Source organism: Polyodon spathula, chromosome 24, assembly GCF_017654505.1.
Source record: "Polyodon spathula isolate WHYD16114869_AA chromosome 24, ASM1765450v1, whole genome shotgun sequence".
NCBI lineage: Eukaryota > Metazoa > Chordata > Actinopteri > Acipenseriformes > Polyodontidae > Polyodon > Polyodon spathula.
The window spans coordinates 11,518,834-11,544,546 of record NC_054557.1 but is presented as its reverse complement, the minus strand read 5'-3'; the positions used below and the strand labels follow the sequence as shown (position 1 = coordinate 11,544,546).

Genomic DNA, 25,713 nt, shown 5'->3' with positions numbered 1-25,713 from the left:
ATTCAGTGAACCAGAGTGTCAAAAACAACAACCCTGTCAGCTTCTTGAATACGGAAAAACTACGCGGCAGATTTCCTGTTGAACACGCAGGCTGCAGCGACTGGAACGTTCCTGTACTAGTTCAGTGATTGGCTGTTGGCCAACATTATGCAAATACATCCTCATGCAGGGTCTTAAAGAGCATTCATTTCAGAGCAACATGATTATGATTATTTAACAATGTGAATTATTTTATACTTTGTGTTGTAGGCAATATATAAATGAGCATGTTTAAGACAGCTGGTCTGCTGTAACAGACGGTATGTGTTGGACACCCTCACCTGTATGTTTGGTGCCAGGAGTATGGAGATTGCGTGAAGTGTCTGTTAGTTAAGACTATACTTTCAGGGATCATTTCTATAGTTTGTTACTAGTGAAATGCGTTTCTAAAGTGTCTGGTCTCGCTAACCATGTTGAGGAGTTACAGTGTTCTCTTCTGAGCGCGAAGCGGGTTTTGAATGCTGCTTTACTGTAGCTGTTCCTGACCATTGATGACCGTTCCGCCCTCTTTCGGGGTTGGAGGAAGAGAACACATTCTGAGTGGTTTGTGTTAGAAATGGTAAAAAAGAAAGAGGAGTGTTAGCATTCCATGTTATAACAACATAGAAATGATGTCTATATACAGCTATAAAGCATTATCTTATCTGTTTTGTGAGGTGTTAGTATCAAACAACAGAAGATTCTTGTGTTTGAAGTGACACCTAGTGGAAAAGAAGTTCATTACATGTATGTGCTTTGAGGTCCAAAACTGGATGAGAATGATCTGTAGCGCTCACATTTTCCTGCCTGTCACAATTACATGCGTGAAGCCTCTGCAACTAATGTCACCGGCCATTCCTAAACGAACTCCCAATTTTAAAACGACAACCCCTGTTCATTCAGAGTGGGGACTCACATGAAGCAAAGCAAATATCTAATACCTGATTCTTCTTCTTCTAAAAAAAGGTCTTACAGTAATTTATTAATATCAATTTATCAATTTGTCTTTTGTTACTACTGAATTGCTATTTTAAAATGTTGTTTTTTTTTATTGACGAAATGGCATGTTAATTTTATTATAAAAAAAAACAACATATACTGTATTTGGTTTGGTTGTGCATTTATTTGTATTTTTTGTTTGTATTTATATGTTTTTTTTTATTTCTAGACAGATATATACTAGTGGACGCTGAGAACATTCTACCTTCCCTATTTAAAAAAGAAGGAAAGCTTACAGAAAAATACAGGTCTTCTTACTATTCAGTGAACCAGAGTGTCAAAAACAACAACCCTGTCAGCTTCTTGAATACCGAAAAACTACGCGGCAGATTTCCTGTTGAACACGCAGGCTGCAGCGACTGGAACGTTCCTGTACTAGTTCAGTGATTGGCTGTTGGCCAACATTATGCAAATACATCCTCATGCAGGGTCTTAAAGAGCATTCATTTCAGAGCAACATGATTATGATTATTTAACAATGTGAATTATTTTATACTTTGTGTTGTAGGCAATATATAAATGAGCATGTTTAAGACAGCTGGTCTGCTGTAACAGACGGTATGTGTTGGACACCCTCACCTGTATGTTTGGTGCCAGGAGTATGGAAATTGCGTGAAGTGTCTGTTAGTTAAGACTATACTTTCAGGGATCATTTCTATAGTTTGTTACTAGTGAAATGCGTTTCTAAAGTGTCTGGTCTCGCTAACCATGTTGAGGAGTTACAGTGTTCTCTTCTGAGCGCGAAGGGGGTTTTGAATGCTGCTTTACTGTAGCTGTTCCTGACCATTGATGACCGTTCCGCCCTCTTTCAGGTGTGGAAGAAGAGAACACATTCTGAGTGGTTAGTTTTATAAATTGTTGATAAAAACAGAAGTGGTTTGTTATTATAATACATTGGAAATCATCGAGTGGCCAAGGGTTTACCATTTCTTTTGAACTATGTCCTTAACCACAATTAAATAACTATAGGTTTATAGCTGGCATCTAACTGTTTTGCTAATTTGCTCAAATTTTGTCCACTATATACTAGATTTTCAAAAAGTAGACTGTCCTCAGAGGGCAGTGGCTCTTAATGGGTTAAGAAACGCATTTGCAGCAGAACCTTTGAAATCACCAAGCCATTGAATACTATGCAGGTGGGCGGGGACTGAAACCTCCCCTGGCTAGGTAGATTGGTGATTGGTTGTTTCCTTAAATTATTCAAAGAGAGGTGCACACTGGGTATTATGTATCTATTTTTGTTTTGGGTTTTTTTGCATTATTTTTTTTTATTGAGTGGTTATGTTATTGTGTGAATCTTGTGTTTGAAACGCATTGGCAATTATTTAACATTTCTATAAACCAGCGGTGTACCAGAAAGGTGTCTGTGAACTAGACACCCTCACTGGAGTGATACGTGCCTGGAGTAGGGAAGTTGCTTAAAGCAGTTATTTGTTAAGACTATACTTTCAGGGATCATTTCTATAGTTTGTTACTAGTGAAATGCGTTTCTAAAGTGTCTGGTCTCGCTAACCATGTTGAGGAGTTAGAGTGTTCTCTTCTGAGCGCGAAGCGGGTCTTGAATGCTGCTTTACTGTAGCTGTTCCTGACTATTGATGACCGTTCTGCCCTCTTTTGGGGGTGGAGGAAGAGAACACATTCTGAGTGGTTAGCTTTATAAATTGTTAACAAAAAAAGTGGCAGTGGGGAAATTCTGCTTGGAACATTAGGTAATTGATTTAATGTGTAATGAATGAAAAGTAAACATGCATTTCAAACTAATTGTTTTTTACTGACCTAAAATAAGCTCTATCAAGCATTCATATTGATAGTGCATGTATAGAAATTTGAATACTGCTTTATAAAGCTATGTATTTTATGTCATTTGCAGTAAACCTAATATAATTTAGAAACATACCAATGAAGATATATGCACATACTGGTTTAGAAATGTAATACAACAATGTCTTATTTGTAATTAACATGCAGCAACCAAAGAAACAAAACAATTTGGCAGAATTTTTTTTATTCCAGATGCCTCACAAAACACTACATTATTTATAAAACAAAATCAAATGTTTACTTTGCAAAGTTTCTTAGTAATTTCCCTGCATGGCAAAGCAGTTCATATATATCATAACCCAACATGTATTTTGCTACTGTAACGGTATTCTTTGGGAAGCTGATACATACACATTCTTAATCTCTATGGCAATGGGGTGTCTATTTTGAAAGTTCATTGTGCTGTCATAAAAGAGCAACCCCTGGCCACCGCTATGTGTGCATTGACATTCTGAAGCAGTTTGCATTGCCTTTGCATGTTCTTCATGCTCACTTTGTGTCTACACCTGTATTTTAAATACAGCCCTATTGTTCTTAATAATTTATTTTTATAATCTTTTAAATACATATACAGTAGCAGTACAGCAAAATGCCTCCTGCTGGCCACAGAGTCCCGATTGTAACGTTGGCGTGGGCCTCCTGTTATTGAATGCCGAGGCAGTTCACAATAATGCAGGAGTCTATTCCTTCAGCCCCGCAGACCGAATGACTTTCCTTTTCTTCTGATGAGACTGAAATGGGGCGCTTCGTAGAACATTGTTCCCAGCAGTTTAGCAAAACAAGACACATTACTAAAGTCATCTTGTGTAATTATTAAACCTAATCAGTTTGGGTCTTCTTTAAGTCCAGCTGGTTGCTTTGAGTGAAATCTACCATAGTTAAAGCTGTAAAAAAATATGTATAAATAAATAAATAAACATGCTTAATAATGGCAATTAAAATGACTGTATGTAATATCACTATGTACTCAAAACTGCAGTTTTAATGTGTAATATGTTCTGTTCCTTCTTTAAACGCACACTGTTAAAATTGTTAGGCTATATTTGGAAGCAAGTGTTACTGACTCCCACCCACTGAGATGTTTGTATTAATACTGATCATGTCTTAATACTTACCGGTACAGACAATCTCACATCTCCCAATGGCAACACGTTATCCTTTTCAAGAAAGCTTTTATTAAGGTAGCATTCAGTGATGTCATCCTCCTCGTCCCCTTCATTTGCTGTAAATAAAATCTTTAACTTCTGCGGAATGAAGACGTCCATCAGAATCACAGCTCCTCCAATGAGAATGCACAGTATCCCTGCAGGAAGGAGGTGCACTATGATTCTAGTGTCCTAGTCACACGAGGTACAAAACCATTTGAGACCGGAGCCACTTCAACTCAGCACTTACCTGTTACTAGTGACAGCCAGAAAGATCCACCAAAGGCAGTCTCCAGTGACACGGTGCCCAAACTGATAGCGCAAAACTGTGCATTATGGATCGTGGCAAAGGAAATCAATGAAAAGATGATGAATGCTCCCGTGGTCGCGATCATGTATCCCCCGTACAGAATAACTGGCATGGAGAAGAGAACGTTGGAGATGAGCCAGCAGCAGAATGCAGTCCTGTGGGAAGGAAACAAAAAGACATTACAGAAAGCATATTTATTTATTTGACATCAGATGAGCATCCTGGCGGGCAGTAGGCTTTAGGAAATGGAACTGTAACCTCACACTCTGAAAGCAAGCTCCTTATCCACTGCATGAGATTTTAAAGAGGTTTTAACCTCCTCTTACCAGCAGGGGTCAGCATTCATAACTGTAGTGCACCAAACAACAAAATAACATTGATCCTATTCAATAATAATTTTGGGGTAAATCTGAAACAGGAAAAAGATGCTCTTCCTAACACCTCCAATATCCTCAATATAGAAAGCAGCTATCTTATATGATCTTGTATACTGCACAGATCATTAGTTACTGGTGTTCCAAGAATCAATTTTCAAGGACAAATTAGTATTAGTATTAGCATTAGAGGCATGCACCTGTTCAGCTGTATAGTCCAAAGAATCATATTGCACAGCGTTACTTTACTTCTCTTGTGCAAAAGTATGTGTATCTTACCACATGGTAGCCGATGCATAATGTCCTGAGTACTTGTATTGGAATAACAGACCACAGGGGCTGTCTTGAGTGAACTTCTCTGCAATGTACAGGATTGGGTTGGGAAGACCTCTCTCTAGAGCTTTAACATAGTCCTCCTTATAGTCATCCGTCCACTGGAACATTTCATTGTAGTTTATAGTTTCATTTAGCTGCCTCACTGGATTGCCTTTTGGAAATACAATTATAAGAACTGTGCTGAGGATTATATATTAATTGATGCATAGTATGTCAGTAGAACCTTTTAAACATAGGTCAGGATATTTGTAATCGAGAGAAAAATTAGCAACAATGTTATTATTGTCATTATTTAATAGTTTCAACAGCACTCAAGTCAGTATCTGATTCAGGTAAATTGGACAGCAATAAAAGTCTTACCTTTAAGTGTTATATTGATCCCATCAAACCCCACATGTAGTCCGATCTCAGCACTAACCATGGCATTGCTGAATGATTTGTAAGTTGTGTTTGTTTTGATATAGCCAGTCGCCCAGTCACTTGTAAAATTGACAGCTAGGAACAAAAATAGATATTTAGGTGTATAGCACACATTGTCTGGCAACATTCTTACTTTTGGGAAGAGTTTTGTAAATGTGCATTATTTAGTTTTACTCAGTCCTGTCATTTCAATTGATAATTCAGATTCAAAGGCAAGCACGCTTGGAAAATAGATCCTCAAAAAAAGGAAGTCAATAACACACTTTATGGTAAGCTGTCTCATAGACTACACAGGATAGTACTTTTGGAATGGGGCCCTTTAACTGAATATGTCTCCTTACACCACCAGGGGGTCCTGTTGTCAGTGTCACACCTGGTAACCTGAAGCTTTCGTTATTTTGCAATCATACTCAGCACTCTATCTGCTGAGCTGTATTATAGGATTTCAGGACAAGGAACAGCATGTATTTACATGTTGCTGACCAGGAGTCAATTATAACTCCCCAAACAGAATATATGCAATCTCTGAAACTTGTCATTCAAAACAAATTTCTGGTGAGGCAACTAATGCCTCTGAAAAGCTGAGCATGACAAATGCTTTGTCTTGCAACAAAAATGTACAACTATTCACAAACCTTAATTAGATATCATTTAAACAAGTATTGTATATTAATTCCAATATATTACCAAGCTACTTTAGATGTAGTTAAATGTCAGCGTTTTTAAGCACTACAAAAGATATACCGATGACCATTTCAAATTGTCCAAGAGGCACGATGTTTAGTTTAAATATGAATTTGATTTAATAACATCAATCAATTAATTGTCTACTTGAACAAACAATTAAATATAACTTACCAACAGTGACCACTCCAATGAAAAGACTGAGGGTAATTCTTAACATCCAAAACTGCCTCTGTAAGGGTGAACGACAGTGCAACAGATCAGCAATACTATATACAACCACTCCTACTGTTGTAACAACAAATCAATTCAATAAACAGAGCATAAGCTACTTTACATTTTTATTATGATTATATATATATATATATATATATATATATATATATATATATATATATATATATATATATATATATATATATATAATATCCTTATCATTTTGTTAATTATAACTGGACGGAAGACAATCCATTTCACCGGTATTATAGATAACAAAGGAGGCTGTAAATCCTAAAGTGTTTCCATAATATTTCGGAGGAAACAAAATCAGAAACACAGAAAGGAAACACTGCTGAGCTTATCCTAAAAAAATAAAATGGAATAAGCTGACGTCATTTATATCCATAACAGTTTAATTTTAAAATATGAATTCTGTGAAATAATGTGCATTCCTTTTTTTCAAGAATGCCCGAATCGAGCTCATGACTGGTGGAGGCTGTATACCGCTACATAAAGCAAGCGAGTAGCAGAAAGCGATAGCATATTGATTTAATCGTTTTGACAGATCATAAAAAACCCTGCAACCCCGCAAATGTAACGTACCCCTTTCCCTCGGATCCCAGGTAATATAACAAGGAAACTGCAAGCAAGGACTAAGAACACCAGAATCACTATGAGCTGGCTGAGGTCGAAGATGAAGGGCGTTCTTTGTTGAGGGTAATATGGATAAATGTCGTTGTAGAATGTCATCTTTCAATATCGGCAATGTAGCTTAAAACAAACAACGAAACAGGAAAACACACAGTTTATTCAATACTCCCCGTGTACCAGAATACTAACATATGCTATTGGAACCCTTAGAAAAAAAAGACAGGAAATTCAGATTTTATATATTATATATAATATTATTCTTCTAGATATATATATATATATATATATATATATATATATATATATATATATATATATATATATATATATATATATATATAATATTTATACTGTGTTTGTAAAAACTTACCTAACTTTTAACCAGTGATCTCGGTATATTGTGCATAGGACTTTATTAAGATCTCTCCGGAGACCAATGATGTGCATGAGAAGATGATAAATTTTGATCCTTTCTCTTTTTATAGACCCGTCCAAGATATCATAAAGGATGATGTTATATTTACTTTTTTGTGCAGGAAATATCTGGGGAATTTTGGTGGCAAGATTTATGTAAATTATGTTTGCCCAACCCAGTGTCTTTGAACCCGCTTCTTCAGGAAATCCACGATTCACTCTGAAGCAAGAACCCTCAAAGTGTTCTTTGTCTTCTTCACGGCAGGAGCTGAAGGCTAGTCTCTATATAAAACCCTACTTGTACGCATTGTTCTGTAGTGTCTGGAGCTGTTTTATTCAGGTGTCTTAAAGCAATAATTTATTACTGAATATATTAAGTATATGCTATTTTGTTTTTGCGATTTACTAAAAAAAAAAAAGAAAGAAAAAATAAACAAAACCTCAAGAATTTTGACTACATGATCCGAGCAGCCGGAGCAAAGCAGTTAAAGGTATTTTTCTTTTCATATATAAACGCCGTTTGTAACAAATTCTATTACACGCAAAAGTAATGATAGGTATGTATTCATATAGGAATTGCAATCTGATATTGGCATGCTATTTCTGGGCAAACAATGATCTATCTATCTGTTCTGCGTGCCCATACAAGATACTGGTATTTCCAAAAGAGGGCGCTCTTGAACCTTTGCAGGTCCAACCTTCAAATTATGAAACCCTTCACCTGGAAATCCGTTAGATCGGCGGTCCCCAACCCCGGTCCTGGGGACCCCCTGTGGCTGCTGGTTTTCATTCCAACCAAGCTCTCAATTACTGAACTAGATTATTAATTGAACTGATACTTTGCGTAATTAGGACTTTTTAATTGTTTTAAGCTCTTAAACAGTTTCAGGATTCAAGTTACTTATAAACTGTTACAGCTAACTTGAAATATGCAACTGTTAAGTGCGTAAAACAATTAATAATGTCTAATTACGCAAATTATCAGTTCAATTAAGGGTCTAGTTCAGTAACTGAGAGCTCAGTTGGAATGAAAACCAGCAGCCACAGGGAGTCCTTAGGAGCGGTTTGGGATTCACTGCGTTAGAGGATGCCTACAGCTACAACATTTCAAACTAGTTATCTATGTGTCTTTTGACACATTTGAACGGGCGCTTTCTTTTCCGTTCAATTCTTTGCTGTTTTTTTCAAGGACAATTTTATGTGTGTATTATTTAAATTAGGTATATTATATCTATGTATGCAAAATGTATTCTCTCAAATACGAATTATTCAGCATCCCGTAACTTTTACACTTCCTACAGACAAGGAAGTGACAGAAGTTAATACTTCGATCCTGCGTGTGTGCTGCGGGACAGAGAAGCACACAGGTGACTTACCGGCTCTCGGTGTTGTTGTAGCGTTACGTTTCCATTAGCTCTTTTAGTAGTCGTAAGTTTGCATTTTGGTAACCTCCAGTGCGGCATGGTCCTGTTTTAACATCCTTAATGTTTCCATTACAGATTATTCCTCAGACATGCTCAGTTTTCAAGCCTGAGTAATCCTGCAACTACGTGAAAGAACAAAATAAAAATCAGAACTTCGCAAATGTTGAATCTTGAAGTCCTGATCTTGCGTATTGCTGTTCTATTTTATTTAACAACCAAAAAAAAAAAAAAAAAAAAACAAGTGTTCTGTGTTTTTCTCATAACACAACAGTGCACATTTGCCTATAGTAAATTCGCATTTTCACACGAATAATCGCTGAGCACTACTTGCTGGTGTATTCTGCACGTGTCAGATAGCCAAGCTCCCTCTGCCCGTGCCTTTTTACGATAAGTTTTTTTTTTTCTTCCAGTGAATTGTTGGCTTTGTTAAGCGGCTCTTTTGTTATCTTAAGGGCTCCACATCGGTGTCCATCTCTCCGTAAAGATGGGTTCGCGTCGCAGAGAGAACATTTCCTTTGCCCATGTTGTCTGCCTAATATTATCGATGCTGTATCCAGCGTGTAAGTATTCCAGGTGTTTTTTGAAGCTGACTGGTGAGTTTGATATGATACGCAGCTTATAATCAACATGGAAAATATTTCAATTAGAGGGTTGGAAATTGTCAGTAAATGTGAACGATAAAGATATTTTTGAAATATAATTATTATGTCTGACAACTTTTTAGATACCAGTTTGAATGGAATCGAGGCCGTGTTGAGTAATTCTAGAACTAAGCCCTAAATAACAGATACGGGCTTATTCTGCCTTTGATTTGTATGCATTTTAATATCTACCTAGCATTTACCAGCGCCAGAAACCAGGTATATTCATGAGGAAAATAACAGACACAGACACACACACACACACACACACACACACACACACACAGGTACGTACGTACGTAGGTGTTTTTTTTTAGGTGTATGTTTACTTTCCCTTGAGTTTACTCTGCTCTGTGATTAGTTTTCTTTCTACACAGCTGAAAGGTGGCTTTTGTCCATAACGTCTGAAATAATTTATTTAACATTCAAACCTTTGTGTACATATGCATATATACGTGTGCGTGTTTTCCACACACTGTACAAATACATTTAAATACATTATATATATATATATATATATATATATATATATATATATATATATATATATATATATATACTGAGTGTACAAAACATTAGGAACACCTGCTGTTTCCATGAAATACATTGACAAGGTGAATCCAGGTGAAAGCTATGGTCCCATATTGATGTAACCTGTTAAATCCACTTCAATCGGTGTAGATGAAGGGGAGACAGGTTAAAGAAGGATTTTTAAGCCTTGACACAATTGAGACGTGGATTGTGCATGTGTGCCATTCAGAGGGTAAATGGGCAAGACAAAAGATTTAAGTGCCTTTGAACGGGGTATGGTAGTAGGTGCCAGGTGCGCCGGTTTGAGTGTGTCGAGAACTACAACGCTGCTGGGTTTTTCACGCTTCCCATGTGTATCAAAGATGGTCCACTACCCAAAGGACATCCAGCCAACAGCAGGCCTGTGGTCGAAAACGGCTCATTGATGAAAGAGGCCAAAGGAGGCTGACACGAATTGTGCAGAGCAACAGACGGGATACAGTTAGTCAACTGACAGTCCAGTACAACATTGGTGCTGAAAGACCCATAAAAGAATGCACAACTTGTCATACCTTGACACGACTGGGGTATGGCAGCCAACAACCTAACAGAGTTCCAGTTCTTTCAGCAAAACACAAGAAACTGCGGTTGCATTGGGCTAAGGAACGAAAACACTGGACACTGGAGGATTGGAAAAACATTTCCTGGTCTGATGAATCCCAGTGCCTGCTGTTTCACGTTAATGGGAGGACTAGGGTGTGGAGAAAAACCACATGAGTGCATGCATCTAGCATGCCGTGTGTCAACATTGCAGGCTGGTGGTGATGGTGTGGGGTGTGTTTTCATGGCACCCTTGATAACAGTGGAACAACGTTTGAAAGCCACAGGATATCTGAACATCATTCAGGTGCATCCCTTCATGGCAGCAGTGTATCCATCTGCTAAAGGATTTTTTCAACAGGATAATGCCCCATGCCACAAGGCTAGGATTGTCCAGGAATGGTTCCACGAATATGGCAGTGAATTCAGCTTACTGCAGTGGCCTGCCCAGTCACCAGATCTCAATCCAATTGAGCATCTGTGGGATGAGATGGAACGAGCTATTCAGAGTAGAGATCCACTACCAGCCAACTTGACACAATTGTGGGAAGCATTGGAGTCAACATGGGCCAGCATCCCTGTGGAACGCTTTCGACACCTTGTAGAGTCCATGCCCCGACGAATTGAGGCTGTTCTCAGGGCAAAAGGGGGTGCAACTCAATATTAGGAAGGTGTTCCTAATGTTATGTACACTCATTGTATAATCTGCTTTCATTGCTAGAATTTTCAATATTTAAAATCTCACGCGATTGTATGGGTGTCTGGGTGCTAGTCAATGGAAAACAAGATATACAGCTTTGTACCACAAACAAATTCTTCCACTCTTAACTTGGTCTCTTTTTTTATTTACATTTCCTATTAATTCAAGAGCCACTAGGGGGCATGGTACTACTCTAATAATTTAGCAAAACTGTAATTGATAATGTAAGTAGTAATGCAAATTGCTTTGAATAAGCGGCATTATTATTATTATTATTATATACATTTCAAATGTGCTCTGATTAACATAATTTGTTATCCTTTTTGTTCTCAATTTTTAGCTCCTCAAGCTAATATTAATTGGGAGATGCAACGCTATGATGGGTGGTACAATAACCTGGCACAGCACAGTCGGGGATCAACAGGTATAATATAGGAGATATTAATACGTTGTATTACAGTATTTGTTACATTAATACGCTATAATGTTACAGTCAGTGTTCCAGTTACAGTTTTGGTCCTTGAGTAATATACTCTCCAATTTAGACACTATGTGACTAAAAAGTATTTTGGTTGAGTAAAATGCAGCATTACCTTGAAGTCATGAGTAGGTATACTTTCAATAAATACTGTGCATACTTTAATGTTAACTTATAGGGTATGCATTGACTACAACCTTACATTTCAACTGCAATGTTACTTTGAACTACTGTACAACAACTCGGTCTTAGAAAAAAACACAACAATTATTCTTATTTACTTTATTGGCCACAAACAGTATGGCTGTGAAAACAGTGATTTAAACTAAAAAAAAATACAAAACAAAAAAAAAACTTTCTTGTGCTCTCCCTTTCCAAATTGACAGGCTACTCTTGTGTTTAGTTAGGAACAGAACCTCCTAGAACTCACCCCAGTCTCTCCTACGAGAAGCTTGACAGCATGCAAACTCAAACTATGCAGCTATAGTGCTCTGCATATCCTTTACGCATACAATCAAAACGCCATGCGTAATTCATATATTTTTCAATGTGCAAAACACCCATTAAGCAGCTTATCTGGAGAGCTGATTACACTATTGCAGTTACATTATTACATTCTAATGTTACCGTGCTGCCAGGTGTACCGAGCTTTTGCTGCAGTGCAAAGAGAATGGGCGAGAGAAAGAAATGGAATGTCAATATGCATTGACATATAACACCACTACTCTGACAGTGGACTAGGGCAAGTAGACCTGATTTATATGGCTGGAATAGACCAGTTGAAAGAACTATACACTGGCAGTGGCAACACAGGGACTTACATTTCAAAGAATCTTATCCATTTGAAGAATTGTGTTTCGTTTTTATCTTGGGCATAGTTAAAAATGTGCTCATGTGTTGTAACCCGCTCTAACCTTTTTTTTTTTTTAACACAAACATATCTTACAGAACCGAAGAAGATAACAATAAACTCCAAAGCAAAAAAAGTACTGTACAAAACAGTATTACAAGTCTGTGCTATTTCCAAACACTAGACACAAGGCCAGTGTGTTAAACCATTGAAGTCTCTAATTACAAGTCGGTGAAGAAAGAGAAAGGATACAAAAAGTCTTTAGCAAACGATAAATGATAGCTTCTAATATTATGAAGCATTGTATTTCTGTAAGTGCAGTGAAATGCAGCATTAATGCAGAATTACTGACCTACATTTCGCAGTTGTACAATAATGTAAGGTAAACCTCTGTTTAGACCTGGATTTTATAAGAGACAGTTGAAACAAGAGCTGCTGTATTCCTCGCAAGCTGAACAAATTAAATCCAATATGAGATCTTGTTCTTGTCGCAAATAAGTTGTACTGCTGTCACATCATTTAATTTGATGTATACAAGAAATATGATACAGTATTGTATGAGAAGTTTTATCTTTTTTTATCTATGACAGCAGTATTCAATTAAAAGTTTGTATAAAATACAAAAACTTTGAAATACTGTTATCCTTCCTTCCTCATACCTTGACACAACCTTCAAGTATCCCCTTTCATGTTTCATAACACACTCCAAAGAGACCCATAAGCTGCTTCTCTGTTTGAGCTGTGATGGTATATGGTATCCCAATGCCACCACCAAGTGGTTACACTGGCACAAAACAGCAATTCTTACAATACTAAGACGATATCTGAAGCTATCATGAAGCTAAAATATTATCCAATAGCCCGGGGCCCCCCAAAACATATCTGATTTAGAATACAATGTATTAAATAAATAAGTTGTGTATGCCTGGGCTGACTGCTGTAACGACCTTTTAATTAACCTAAGCATAAGTGATGCTAGCTTGTGCAGTGGAGCAAACTCTTATAGAATCTTGTATTTCTCTATCTCTGAAGATTCTCCTTTTATGCGGCTCTTGCCTGCGAACTATGCTGATGGAGTGTATCAGGCCATACAGGAGCCACAGCTCCCCAACCCCCGTCGCCTCAGCAACGCCGCGATGACGGGCCCGTCTGGGATCCCATCCAGCAACAACAGGACTGTGCTCTCCGTTTTCTTTGGTCAGGTCAAGTGCTGTATAGTGGAACATGTCACTGAGGATATTTACTGTTTGTTGTATTCACTGTAGACAGGTGATTCACTGCTTGCACATGCTAGTGCTGGTCCACTAGTTGCATTTCCACTCACTATGCTTATCCCTCGTAGATCTTCAGACAATAAATGGGAAAGTGTTGAAATAAGCATTGCTTTCACTACTTTGAATAATAAGCGTATATGGTCTTTACAGTTTACAGTAAGAATGGTTTCTTCTTACATCACAAAGAAGTAGTGTAATCTAACCACTGAAAGATAGCTTAAAACAATGGGAGACTGTTCTCTGCTAAAAAGCATGGTCAGCTAGACTAGTATTTATAACCCTGAGTAGCCAAGTGGTAGTCAGAAGCCTTGAAGTAAAGGTCAGATAGGTATATTAAGTATTTTATACAATAGCCTTTCCTGTTATTTACTGCTTTAGTGTCCCTCGTTTTTTTGTTTTTTTTTAACCATGTATGCACTTTTCTCTTGTCTTTGCTGACTTGCCTTATTACTGTAGATACAAGTGCATTGTCATATCATATTGCCTGCTTCATCTTGCTAAAACCTGCAACTCTCAAGGGAGTTTTTTTTTATATGATTCTTGACTGTATTGTAACGGCTTGTACATATTTTCCATTTTATTTAATTGTTGCGCTAAGATAAATACTGTTAAGTTATCTAATATATTATGACAAAAGCTACTGTTGTGTTTTTTTTATACTGTGGCATATCACATGCTTAAATGCTTCTTAATACAGAACCACATTTAATGCACTGCCTGGTGAAAATTACCATGCATTCTTGGCTAAACCCTTTATTGGTCACTATAACTCATATAAATACCCTAGTATGTATATGACTGGGTCATTGTTGCTTGCTAACTGTGAGTTGTGCTTCAGGGTACCATGTTATGTTCGAGATTCTGGATGCCAGAAGGCCAGGCTGCCCTCCTGAGTTTCTGAATATCCAGGTGCCCCAGGGAGACCCAGTCTTTGATCCCAGCAACACTGGAAAGGTCTACCTCCCATTCCAACGCAGCCAATGGTCCAAGGAGACTGGAAAGAGCCCAAACAATCCTAGAGCACAGGTAAAGATTTATATATTGGAGTCAATGTCCCTACTGATGCAATGCTGAAAATTAGTGCTCTTACTTTACTGTAGAATTGCCTTGATATTTTAGTCATTTTAAGCAAGTTCGACTGTGAATATGAATGCCAGTAAACTCTTATATGCATATTCAGCCCAGCACATTCAGAGCACCAGTCCAGATTACTCAACCAGCATTGTTAGCGAGACACCAGATCTTTTCTCTCCTTTTTTGGGCTACATTTCAGGATAAACAATAGTTACAGTGTAGTCTGAGACAGGGAGAAGAATGAAGACAGAAGCCTCTTTCATTTGGAGCAGTTAAACGTATTTTAGGAAAATCCCAGAAATCTTTGTGTGGTCATTTACAATGGAACCATAGACTATGTGAGCTATTGCACTGGCACACAAATCACTAATCCCCCCAATTTGGGTATTTAGTGACTTCACTTAATTGCTGTATTGTAGAGGATAGAGGCATGTATCGTATTTTCCTGTTAGTGTTTTAATTTTAATAAATAAATAAATAAAAACGTACGTTCATGAGCTTCTTGACCAGAAGAAAAGATCTGAACATTTCCAAAGCAATGAAGAAGTTCTCTTGAAGAATCCAGACAGGCATGTTCCCCAGGGAGGTCACAGCTTAATGATATAATGCTAATACTTGCGTATACCTGTCTGCAAGAACAGTTGAGAGCTTCTGTTTTGCTTTACCATTTCCTAGAAAATCTATTTTTCAAGTCGGCATTTCAGTGTGAATGGTAGCCTAGCAATGAGTTTGTTACAATGAAACCCACAGTGAATGGGATAATTAAAGCTTCCCAGCACCTACAAAAACACACTTACCAACTCAGAGAATAATGAAAAATATTTTCCTTTCAGCTTATTGTTCTCCGTGCAGAATGCAGATTGTGATTTAATGAGACAGGGCTGTCTTTCTGAATGAATACTTTTAAACAAGATGCACTGTGCGGTTTGCTGTATTTACTCATTTTCATCACCACTTGCAGATAGGCAATAAAACGACCCTTTTAAAGGGAAGCTCATTATAATAACAATAGCAAGAATGTGTCGGTGCAAGGTAAGGTGAGTTTAATAGGCAAGCATGATGGCCAATGACAGCCGTTCATAGAGCTGTGGATTTCTTTGGGATGATCTTGTATTTAAGACACGCTATGGTTGTAGTATTTTTTTTGTGAGGTGAGCCATTCGGAGCCGGACTGGACCATCAGTCTTTCTGGATTCAGACCTGGAAGCAAATAGCAGTACCCCTGTCAAGAATGCCAACACCAGTGTTCAGTAATGAGAGATAAATATAACTAACAAAGATGCATTACGTTGTTTAGATAAACCACGTGACCGCCTGGATCGATGGGAGCTCTATCTACGGGTCCTCTCACTCATGGTGCGACGCACTGCGAAGCTTTTCCGAGGGGAAGTTCGCATCCGGGCCAGACCCAGCCTTCCCAAAACAAAATGACAGGAAATACTTCATGTGGAACTCTGCTGATCCGTCAACAGGGTGGCACGGACTCACAGGACTTTATGGTAAAACCCATCTTTCACCACAGCACTAATGAAGGTCTAGACTCAGTAATCTGAGTGTTTTGTTAGGAAGCTGTGACTCTTCTACAAATCCCAAGGCATAGTCGTGAAAGGCAGTGTTTTCATTTCTAGTTGTTTTTTTTTTTGTTTTTTTTATTTTACTGTGATGAGAGTTGTTAAAAACAACCCACCCTTCAATACGTGAAATCTTTGAGGCTTTGTCTGTGGCTTCTTTAGCAAGTGGTCTTGCACAATGTCCCAGTTGCTGATGCAGGTGTTTGGGCTCAAAAGTAAATCCTGGCCAGCAGTAATCATATTCTTAAGAGTCACATGAGTCATTTGTACTCATAAATACAGAAATCTTAAGTATCACTTTAGCTGGAAACAGTATTTTAAACATAAACTGAAGTGTCCTAGTGCCCTTAATCAGTAGGTTTAGCTTGATTCTACAAAAACTCATTCCAAATTCATTGTACCTGAATAATTACACTGGTCATCTAGACAGAGCCTCTGCATCTAGATGAATAGCAGGTTCACATGGAACATCAAGCTTTTTCCTCTTGATCTTTTCTGATACTGGCAGCAGGCTATATTAAAGTTAATATAATGCATTGGATTTGTAGCATTTGTAAGGGGAGGTTCTTTGTGTATGTTGCAGCTATTTAATCGGGAAGAAACATTTTAAAACATGATTCAGCTTCATGGTAATTGTTAGAATGAGCGTTTCCTTTGTGTTGAAAATGGTAGGATTTGTGTCCTGAATATGTCTACTGTTATAATTACAGTGTCAATGTTTCATGACAGAATTTGGCAACGCCAGAGGCAACGAAAATATCTTTATTGTAGCCGAGGGTATTATCTGGTTTAGATACCACAATCACCTGGCTTCCATGCTAAAGGCTGAGCACCCATTATGGTCTGATGAAGACCTGTTTCAGAACGCCAGGAAATGGGTCATTGCAGCATTCCAGGTGAGTAAAGTGTCAGGCTGTGGATATCTATTAATCTCTTAATGGCAGGTACACTCTGATTGGGTGTAGCTGCAATAACAAGGTCACGCTAAACCTGCATGCTCGCACGCACACGCAATCCCAAATAATGAGTCAAGACCATGCGCTCATCTGCTACGGATCACCATGACTATTCTTTAGTTCGAGGCTTTTATCCATAAGCATGTAATCATCAATCTCTCTTTCCTACTTTCACCTGAAGAAGAGACCTTTTGAGGTCCTGAAAGCTTGTGGTTAATTTGTGTTTAGTTAGTCCAATAAAAGGTATCGCATCTCCTTCGCTTTGTCTGTCCGCAGCTACAAAACACACAATGGTAAAATATGTAGTATTAGTAAATGCAGTGTTTTGCTAGTGTCACATTCAGAGTTTTGTTCATATTCTCATACCTTCGTATTTGGAGGACGGACCATTAATTCATTGTGGCCCAGGAACACCACCTGACGTGCCATCATCGCATTCTTTCGTGTTAATGATTGCTTTTGAAAATAATGGAAGCTGTCATTTTAAAAGTCCTATTTTTGTTTTGTTTTGGTCACTTCATTGCATTACTGAGGCGAGAAGAAAAGAGAATCTTAATATCAGCACAAAAGTAATCCCTTTTTAATACATAGAGCTTTTAATAATACATCACAGTGGAATGTGTTTTTAGATTTCTGGAAGCTGGTGGCATGCTTGGTCTGGTGTGAATCAAACTTAAAATGATATTTTTAATATAGTAAACATTTATATGCATCATTTTCTATACATTAAGGTGGCAGCAAAATCAAAGTTTTTACCATAACTTGATTGATGATTTTATAGTTTCAGTAAAATGAGCTGCAAAAAATCATTGTGGTTTAAAACCGTGGACATGAAATATCATATAAATGCATTTAAATATGTTCACAGTGATGTTTAAATGTTTTTTGCTTGTTTTTTTCACTAGAATATTGTTTTTTACGAATGGCTGCCAGTATATCTAGGACAAAGTGTACCAGAATATCCAGGTGAGAAGGTGCACATCTTTTTATACATCAGGATATCGCATTCATAAAGAAAGTCGTCAGAGTTAGAAAGCTACCAAATGGCTGTTCGCCAGTGTTACTTTGCAAACCTATACAGGGAATTAAATGTAGCTTGTAGCATAGGACTGAGTTGCGATCAATTGTATTCACTTATCACAGCAACCCATTTTTTGCTCAAACCGTTTCGATCTATTTAACACACCTTTGTCAGGGGAAAGTGCGTTTGAAAACAAACAGTGGAGGTACTTATAGGCTTTTAATGCCATGGAAACTCATATACTTATATTTATATAGTGATGTAATTTACTACGTAATAATTATTTTTATTTCTGTATATATAATGTTTTTCTTTAGGCTACCAGAAGTATGTGGATCCAGGGATTTCACCAGAATTCCAGGCTGCTGCCATGAGCTTTGGCACCACCATGGTGCCCCCTGGAGTCTATATGAGGTATTGAAACAAATAGAGAATATTAAGACCTCTGTGTGAAGTGTCACATTTCTCAGATCTCTTAAAACAGGATTTACTTTCCTGTTCCAGAAATAAGAGCTGCGAGTTCCGGAACATTACCAATGTGGATGGCAGCAAGTCTCCAGCTCTCCGTGTTTGCAATAGCTACTGGAGCAGGCAGGTGCGTTCTGGTTACTGTTGCTTGAGGCCTCTTGGTGTGTATGGAAAGTTAAATCAGTCAGGGAAGTATTATTGTACTTTCTTTGTTGTTAATGTTTGTTTTGTTGTCATTTATGATTCATTCGATATACATAACAGTAATTGTAACTGCTACTTCCTTTCAGTAAATTCCTGCTCAGGAGATGTTGCTTCCTGCTGTGATTATTTTTTTTTGTCATGGAAATCCCCTGATTAAACCTAAAGGCACATGGAACACTCCTGGCACCAGCTATTGTCTATCGACTCCTTTAGAAGTCATATTTTACACCAGCACAGGATTTTATCAATGCATTCATAACCTTAATGGGTTTATTTGTAGAACCCTAACCTCAAAAATGGAGAAGATATTGATGATCTAATGATGGGCATGGCATCCCAGATAGCAGAAAGAGAAGACAGCATTGTGGTTGAAGATTTGAGAGGTACTGCAGAGTTTACTGTCCTTGGAAACTGGGAAGAGATCACACTGTCAGGTCAAAGATTTAAACCTCACTCCCAGTTCTTTACAGATCCATGGAGCTTTCAGGATTGTTCTTCTTGGCTGCCTTGTTGGGTCAGGCTATAGCGAGGTATTGTAGCTACATGTCCAGTGGCAGCTTTTCACTAAATATACTCAATAAAACCAAAGGAAAGAATAAACATTCAGGTCCAGTTGAGTCCTGAAAACTCCTCTTGCACCTGTGTACTGCTATAGCCAAAAGTTTAGCATCACCCTATAAGGAACTCATTTTGCATCATAAGTTGAACTAAACTTGTGAACTATGTTACATTAACATATTGAATTACATACAGCTGTGCACTTTTCCATATACTGAATGAAAACAGGACAAATTGCAACATGAAATACTTTAGTACTATGTTAAGTAGAAGATTTTAATTATGGTCATATAGGTTTTTTGTTTTTTTTAATTTATTTTTATTGTAGGTGATGCAAAACGTTTAGCAAAAGCTGTAGTTTGAAAACTTCATTACCGTATGCCAAACAGATCGATTTGAATGAGTTTGAGTGTAATTCTTACTCACAGGAGAGGTAGCCTGCTCGTCTTTTACAAAGTGTTCTGAAAACGTTCGTCTGCTAGACTAAGAAGTCTCTTTCACACAGCTTTTTTTTAGAATAAGACTTTTGGCGTCTCTGTGGTGTTGAATGCAAAATTGTTCTCTTTCTAAATAAAACATCACCCTTGGTGTTTTCGTTTGTGCTTGACAGATTACATGTATGGACCCATGAGGTTTTCTCGTTCCGACCTGGTTTCTCTGAGTATTCAAAGGGGGCGGGACAGTGGGCTCCCCAGCTACAACAGAGCAAGAGAGGGTTTTGGTCTCAAACCTATTCAGAGCTGGGAGGAGATAAATCCCGAACTGTACAAAACAAACCCCAAGGTAAGAGAAGAAGACCTCGCTACCCCTCCTTACAAAAGTATATATTAATTTGCTTGGTAATTTAGCAGTTTGATGCTTGTTCTCTGTACTTTTCAAATGGTTCCCAGTGATTCACACTGTCCCATTATGCTTTGCTGCATCTTGCCATGCTTTTATCAGTGCTCTCCAAAACTTTTCCCCATTAAGGGTCCAGGACTCAACTAAAAAAAAAACTGTACCATAATAACACAATCATAATTTGAAATTTAAACATCAGATGTATTTATTGCAGATCATTGTATTCTTCCTATTGTCATCTGGCCAAAACATGTTAGAACAACAAGATCAGCTATTAGTATGTAATCTGTTAATATGAAATTATTAATCAAAACACAGTAAATATTAACTTAAAAGGTTAACTTGGTTGGTGACACTACCAGGATCCAAAAAAAAAAGAAAGGTCCAGGAAGTTTAAATTAATTCTGTAACAAATAATCAGAATCATGAAGCAAGTAATCCATAAGACTTTGTTTGTTTTGTTTTTTAATTATAAAAAAATGTGAATGCAATAGCAAAAGCGAGACGATTTAAGATTTTATTGTTTCCGTATGAAAACGGTGATTTCTGGAACTTTTCTTCAAATCTTTTCTTCTGGTAATTCAAGAGTAAAATGATGGCCTGTCCCCTGTCACCCTGCAGTTGTTCCATGAACTGGCTGATCTCTATGGTAACGACACCTCCAAACTAGAGCTGTTTCCAGGTGGTCTCCTAGAGTCCAACGGCAACCCTGGAAAGCTGTTTGGTGCCATCATTCTGGACCAGTTTGAGCGTTTACGAAACGGAGACCGCTTCTGGTTCCAAAACACACAGAATGGGTAACCATGGATACGCTTTTAATGAATCTAATTAAACTTCACTACTCTGTGTAACTCATGTGTTCCTTCTTACCTACCTCAATTCCTCCGTGCTTTCTAAAATGACAGCAGCTATGTTCAATTTGTTTAATCTCGTTGGGGACACCCAATTGATAAATCCCCACGCAAGTTCCAGGCAGGTGAAGTTCCAGGGGTGAGGGTTTTGTAGTTTGTTAACCGCTGTTGCAAAACCTGTACAAACAACACCGGCTTTGAAGAAAAAAAATGAAATAGAAATTTTGTCAGGCAATGGAGAGTGCTCTGCATCACAATGATGATGAACAGCTGGATGTACATGCTGTTAGGTGTTTACATTTGAGAGACTATATAGTTTCACAGTTCTTGGAATTTACATTTGCAGAGGATTTGCAGTTTTGTTATGGTGCATTGCTGGTCACTCGATTCAGGAAAAAAAAAAATACTTGTGATTGAAAAATCCTGGGAGAACGGTCATATTGAGATCAGTATAACATAAGTGTCCCTCCCTCTGTTTGCCTGTCATTAACCAATGTTACAGTACATCTTTCTGATAGCTTAGTGCCAGGAGGGGAACAGTAAAACGAACGGCAACAATAATACATTATGATAATGATTCATTTTCTCGCAGGATGAGATTAGACAGAATTCAGTTAAATTGGGACAGAATGTGCCAGCTGATGCGGAGCAAGTTTGTGAATAGATCACAAAGTTCTGGTGCTGAGGGACAGTGGCGGCAGTGACGGGCGGGCTTACAGGCAACTTTTGCCGTAAAAGTTTTTAAAAATTTGGGAGGCACTGCGCCAGTGCTTGGGCACTTCGGCAATTGCCTCCTGTGCAGTCGGTTATTTCGCGCCCTGTTAACTGTAATTATATCGGTCCGCTTTTAAGAATTGGTCGCTTATGAGAATCAGATCATCCGGGACAGACGTGATTCACATAAACAGAGTGCATTGTATTTAAATAAGACATTTCAAATGTACCTTTCTACTGCTATTTCAAGTATGTGAATGTTATTTAGTTGTGATACGTTATCATTTTCAAATTATTATCAAAGTTTACAATGTAGATTTTTTTTTCCCCATTTAAAGTGTAATATTTAGTGAATGGGAACCAACGTACAGCTGTTGTACTTGACATTGCATTCTATTCAGTGTTTTATGTATTCTGATTGTATATTGAATACAGTTTTAAAGCTAGTTTTCAGTGCTTTTTTAAGTTAGTTAAAAGGGCAAATGATGGTGTTGGATCGAAGTATATCCTTCTCGGGTTATTTTTATTTTTTATCACTGTAACTTGCTTGTTTGTAATTTCTCTGCAAGAGAAACCGAAACTAAATCTTCTCAGATTTTAAGCACATTGTTTTTATTTGTAAAAGATTGAGTGCGGGAATTACAATTGAGCTAACAACAAAACCACCTACAAGAACTTCAGAAGGATTGCTGTTCTGTATGTAGTTTATCTTGGATTTTCTTTCAGAACTGAACTACCCTTAAAATAAAATGTGCTTACTAATTGTGTGTGTTTGTACATTAGTTTTTAATGCGCGTGCTAGATTGAGGCTCCTGTCTCTTCGGGGGAGTTACATGTACATAGTCTGTCTTGCTCGTTTATTTGTTTATTGTGTGTTTTTTTAGTAGGTGGAAAATAAAAATACCTTAATGTGTCTTCATTGATAGCGGCATTTATTCGATGTTTGCCAGAACATATAATTTGCATGTCAAAAGCGACCTTGTGGCAAGTTTTCTGCAAATATTCACCATAAGTTTGCAGCAAACTTGCAGCAAACTTGCCACTACAGTTTGCCAGAAGGTCTATGTTTTGGTAAGAGAAGTGAAGTGGCAAGATAGAACTAAATAGTCCCCAGGTCGTCTCTGAAAACATAACACAAACTGTTCTTCTCAGTCTTTTCACAGATAAAGAAATCCAAGCTATTCGCAACACAACATTTCATGACGTGCTTGTTTCAGTGATTAATGCTGGCGACGAACACATCCAAGAAAATGTCTTTCTATGGAAAAAGGGTAGGCATTGTTATTGTTGTTGCATGGTCTTATAACTTTAAAAGATTTATTCTTCTCTTGGGGTTTGTTTTGTACAGTTCAGGGTTTATCTCCTCCCAGCTCTGAAGAGGTTTGAGACCAAAACCCTCTCTTGATCTGTTATAGCTGGGGAGCCCACTGTCCCGCCCCCTTTGAATACTCAGAGAAACCAGGTCGGAACGAGAAAACCTCATGGGTCCATACATGTAATCTGTCAAGCACAAACAAAAACCCCAAGGGTGATGTTTTGTTTAGAAAGAGCACAAATCAGCATTGCACTACCACAAAGTCGCATTGAAAAAGTCACCATCTTAATCAAAAAAAATCAGTGTGATGGAGATTTCTTAGTCTAGCAAACAAACCATTGAAAAAGACTACACGGTGCACCATCAGAAAGATTCAAATAGATCTGTTTGGCATACAGTAGTGAAGTTTTCAAAAATAGCTCTGGCCAAAAGTTTTGCATCACCTAGAAATGTAGGATTGAGACACAATTTAAAAAAAAAAAAATGTAGCAACATAATGTCTTGTAGTTAACATCATGTAATCAAAGAAGTCTACCAGAAGCCATACCAGCAATACAGTATTTCATGTTAGAATTTAAAATGTCACATTTTTCAATTTGTCAGTTTTTTGTTAAGTATAAGGAAAACTACACAGCTGTATGTTACCTATTATTCTGTCTAATCTACAATTGTTTATAATTACTTTGACCTATTTAACTGATATGTGCCATTTCCCAATCACCTTTACAAAGAAAAGACTATTTATTGACTAGCAGTCATCTAATATGATGTCATATATTTACTGGGTCTCTATAGCAAACAGATTTCGCAAGGATGTCAGTTGATTAGATGGAGTGTATTTCAGATCAGTTGTTGTTCCTTGCTCTTTAGTCTAGATGCACCTTTCTTTATCAGTTGCCTGTGTGTTTCAGGTGATCCCTGTCCTCAGCCCCGACAGTTAACTGTGGAAGTCCTGCACCCCTGCACTAATGTCACTACCTTGGATTATTTCGAAGGCAGTTCTGTCGGATTTGGGATTGTGCTTGCAGTCCTCCTCTGCTTTCCTTTAGGTACTGACCGTTTCAATTCTCTTTGCATGCATTTGGGTACAATTAAAATCATCTTTTGTGGACTTTTTACCAATCCTGTTGTTAAATCCACTGTTGTTTCCTTGTATGTAAAGCAGACCGTTTATAAAGCTCTGTCCTTTCTGTACCATGTAGGTCATTCTCACAATGCATCTCTGATTACTAGTGAGGGGAGTCTGTAAAAGAGGTTTCAATCACAATATTAGTAGGATATTATGTCATGCGACTTAATATTATAATACCATTAGAATCAAAGGTAAATGAAATTATGTTGTCATTTTTACAAAATGACACAGCAGGCACTGACAACTTGTTAATTGCTAAGGAAGTTAAACAAATGCCACACCCTAATGAATGCAGTTCTGCCATGAAGTATTCTACAGAACGTTTTATTTTCTTTTTCTGTGCTGGAGGATAACAGGTTTGTTTCTAAAGTGTCTCAGGCGTTGGGAGATATAAAGAATCATTTCATTTGCTTGGCATTCGTATCCCTTTGAATCCCAGTTCTATAGTGCATTTGCATCCCTTTGAATCCCAGCACTACAGTGTCGACTTGTCTGCTCACAGGCAGCTTCCTTGTAGCCTATCTGGTGGCTTACTTCCGCAAGTCCACGTTCAAGAAGCACCAGAAGAAGCAGGAAACTGTGAATAAGAAGGTGGAGCTTGGGAAAGCAGTAACAGGTACATTGTTACAGGAAAACGTGGGGGCTGCTGCTTCAGAGTTTTTCAAACTGTGTATCTGAAGCTGTTCTGGTGGACTAACATATCTTGATTTAATTTAGTAAAATAGGATAGTATCATAATTAATCTAGACAGCTGGTGATCCATGAACACACCCGTAGCTGTGTGGGTGAATACAGTGTTTAATGAACTCACTCCTGTAACTGAGTCATATGTAGGATTAAACCACATAAAGCCTGGTTTTTACCACCCAGATAGAGTGATTTCACCCCAAAACTAACAGATTTCGCTAGTATGAATCAAGGACAACTTCTAAACGTATTTCCTATTTTTCTCTTAAAATAATTAAATGGAAGCATATAAAAGAGACTCCCACCCTATCAGAATGCTAAAAGCCACCCAGCTTGCAAATTTGTTCTATCAAATACCATTTGATACAAATTCACACTCTAGACCCACAAAGTCACGATACAAAGAACAGCTGGGAAGCTGTGCTCCGTTTGTGGCCTGTGTAAAGCCGTGACC

General features: G+C 37.8%; 2 protein-coding genes and 3 non-coding genes across 5 annotated transcripts in view; 4 read left to right on the top strand and 1 right to left on the bottom strand.

Annotated features, from left to right (window-relative positions):
• The first annotated feature begins 371 nt into the window (after nucleotides 1-371).
• Nucleotides 372-584, top strand: LOC121299392. The gene has a single exon (XR_005947391.1). It is a non-coding gene; the product is annotated as a small nucleolar RNA U3 (small nucleolar RNA).
• Nucleotides 585-1,647: 1,063 nt separating this feature from the next.
• On the top strand, nucleotides 1,648-1,860 carry LOC121299399. The gene has a single exon (XR_005947398.1). It is a non-coding gene; the product is annotated as a small nucleolar RNA U3 (small nucleolar RNA).
• Nucleotides 1,861-2,453: 593 nt separating this feature from the next.
• Nucleotides 2,454-2,666, top strand: LOC121299389. Its single transcript, XR_005947389.1, has one exon. It is a non-coding gene; the product is annotated as a small nucleolar RNA U3 (small nucleolar RNA).
• A 167-nt stretch (nucleotides 2,667-2,833) lies between these two features.
• Nucleotides 2,834-7,077, bottom strand: LOC121299346 (dual oxidase maturation factor 1-like). The gene is made up of 7 exons (XM_041227055.1): nucleotides 6,930-7,077; nucleotides 6,282-6,339; nucleotides 5,364-5,498; nucleotides 4,947-5,154; nucleotides 4,234-4,448; nucleotides 3,954-4,141; nucleotides 2,834-3,722 (listed from the first exon to the last, which is right to left on the bottom strand). Exons 1-7 carry the CDS (start codon nucleotides 7,074-7,076, stop codon nucleotides 3,717-3,719), a joined length of 957 nt encoding a protein of 318 aa, XP_041082989.1. The 5' UTR covers nucleotide 7,077; the 3' UTR covers nucleotides 2,834-3,716.
• A 569-nt stretch (nucleotides 7,078-7,646) lies between these two features.
• LOC121299078 (dual oxidase 1-like) overlaps nucleotides 7,647-25,713 on the top strand; it is a 28,777-nt gene continuing 10,710 nt past the window's right edge. The window contains exons 1-16 of the mRNA XM_041226594.1: nucleotides 7,647-7,882; nucleotides 9,268-9,375; nucleotides 11,607-11,690; nucleotides 13,627-13,791; nucleotides 14,707-14,894; nucleotides 16,240-16,441; nucleotides 17,243-17,409; nucleotides 18,375-18,435; nucleotides 18,808-18,904; nucleotides 18,995-19,085; nucleotides 19,443-19,545; nucleotides 20,331-20,503; nucleotides 21,182-21,357; nucleotides 23,278-23,396; nucleotides 24,352-24,489; nucleotides 25,075-25,188. Coding sequence (XP_041082528.1) covers nucleotides 9,300-9,375; nucleotides 11,607-11,690; nucleotides 13,627-13,791; nucleotides 14,707-14,894; nucleotides 16,240-16,441; nucleotides 17,243-17,409; nucleotides 18,375-18,435; nucleotides 18,808-18,904; nucleotides 18,995-19,085; nucleotides 19,443-19,545; nucleotides 20,331-20,503; nucleotides 21,182-21,357; nucleotides 23,278-23,396; nucleotides 24,352-24,489; nucleotides 25,075-25,188 — 1,954 coding nt within the window. The 5' untranslated portion in view covers nucleotides 7,647-7,882; nucleotides 9,268-9,299. The remainder of the gene's footprint in view (nucleotides 7,883-9,267; nucleotides 9,376-11,606; nucleotides 11,691-13,626; nucleotides 13,792-14,706; nucleotides 14,895-16,239; nucleotides 16,442-17,242; nucleotides 17,410-18,374; nucleotides 18,436-18,807; nucleotides 18,905-18,994; nucleotides 19,086-19,442; nucleotides 19,546-20,330; nucleotides 20,504-21,181; nucleotides 21,358-23,277; nucleotides 23,397-24,351; nucleotides 24,490-25,074; nucleotides 25,189-25,713) is intronic.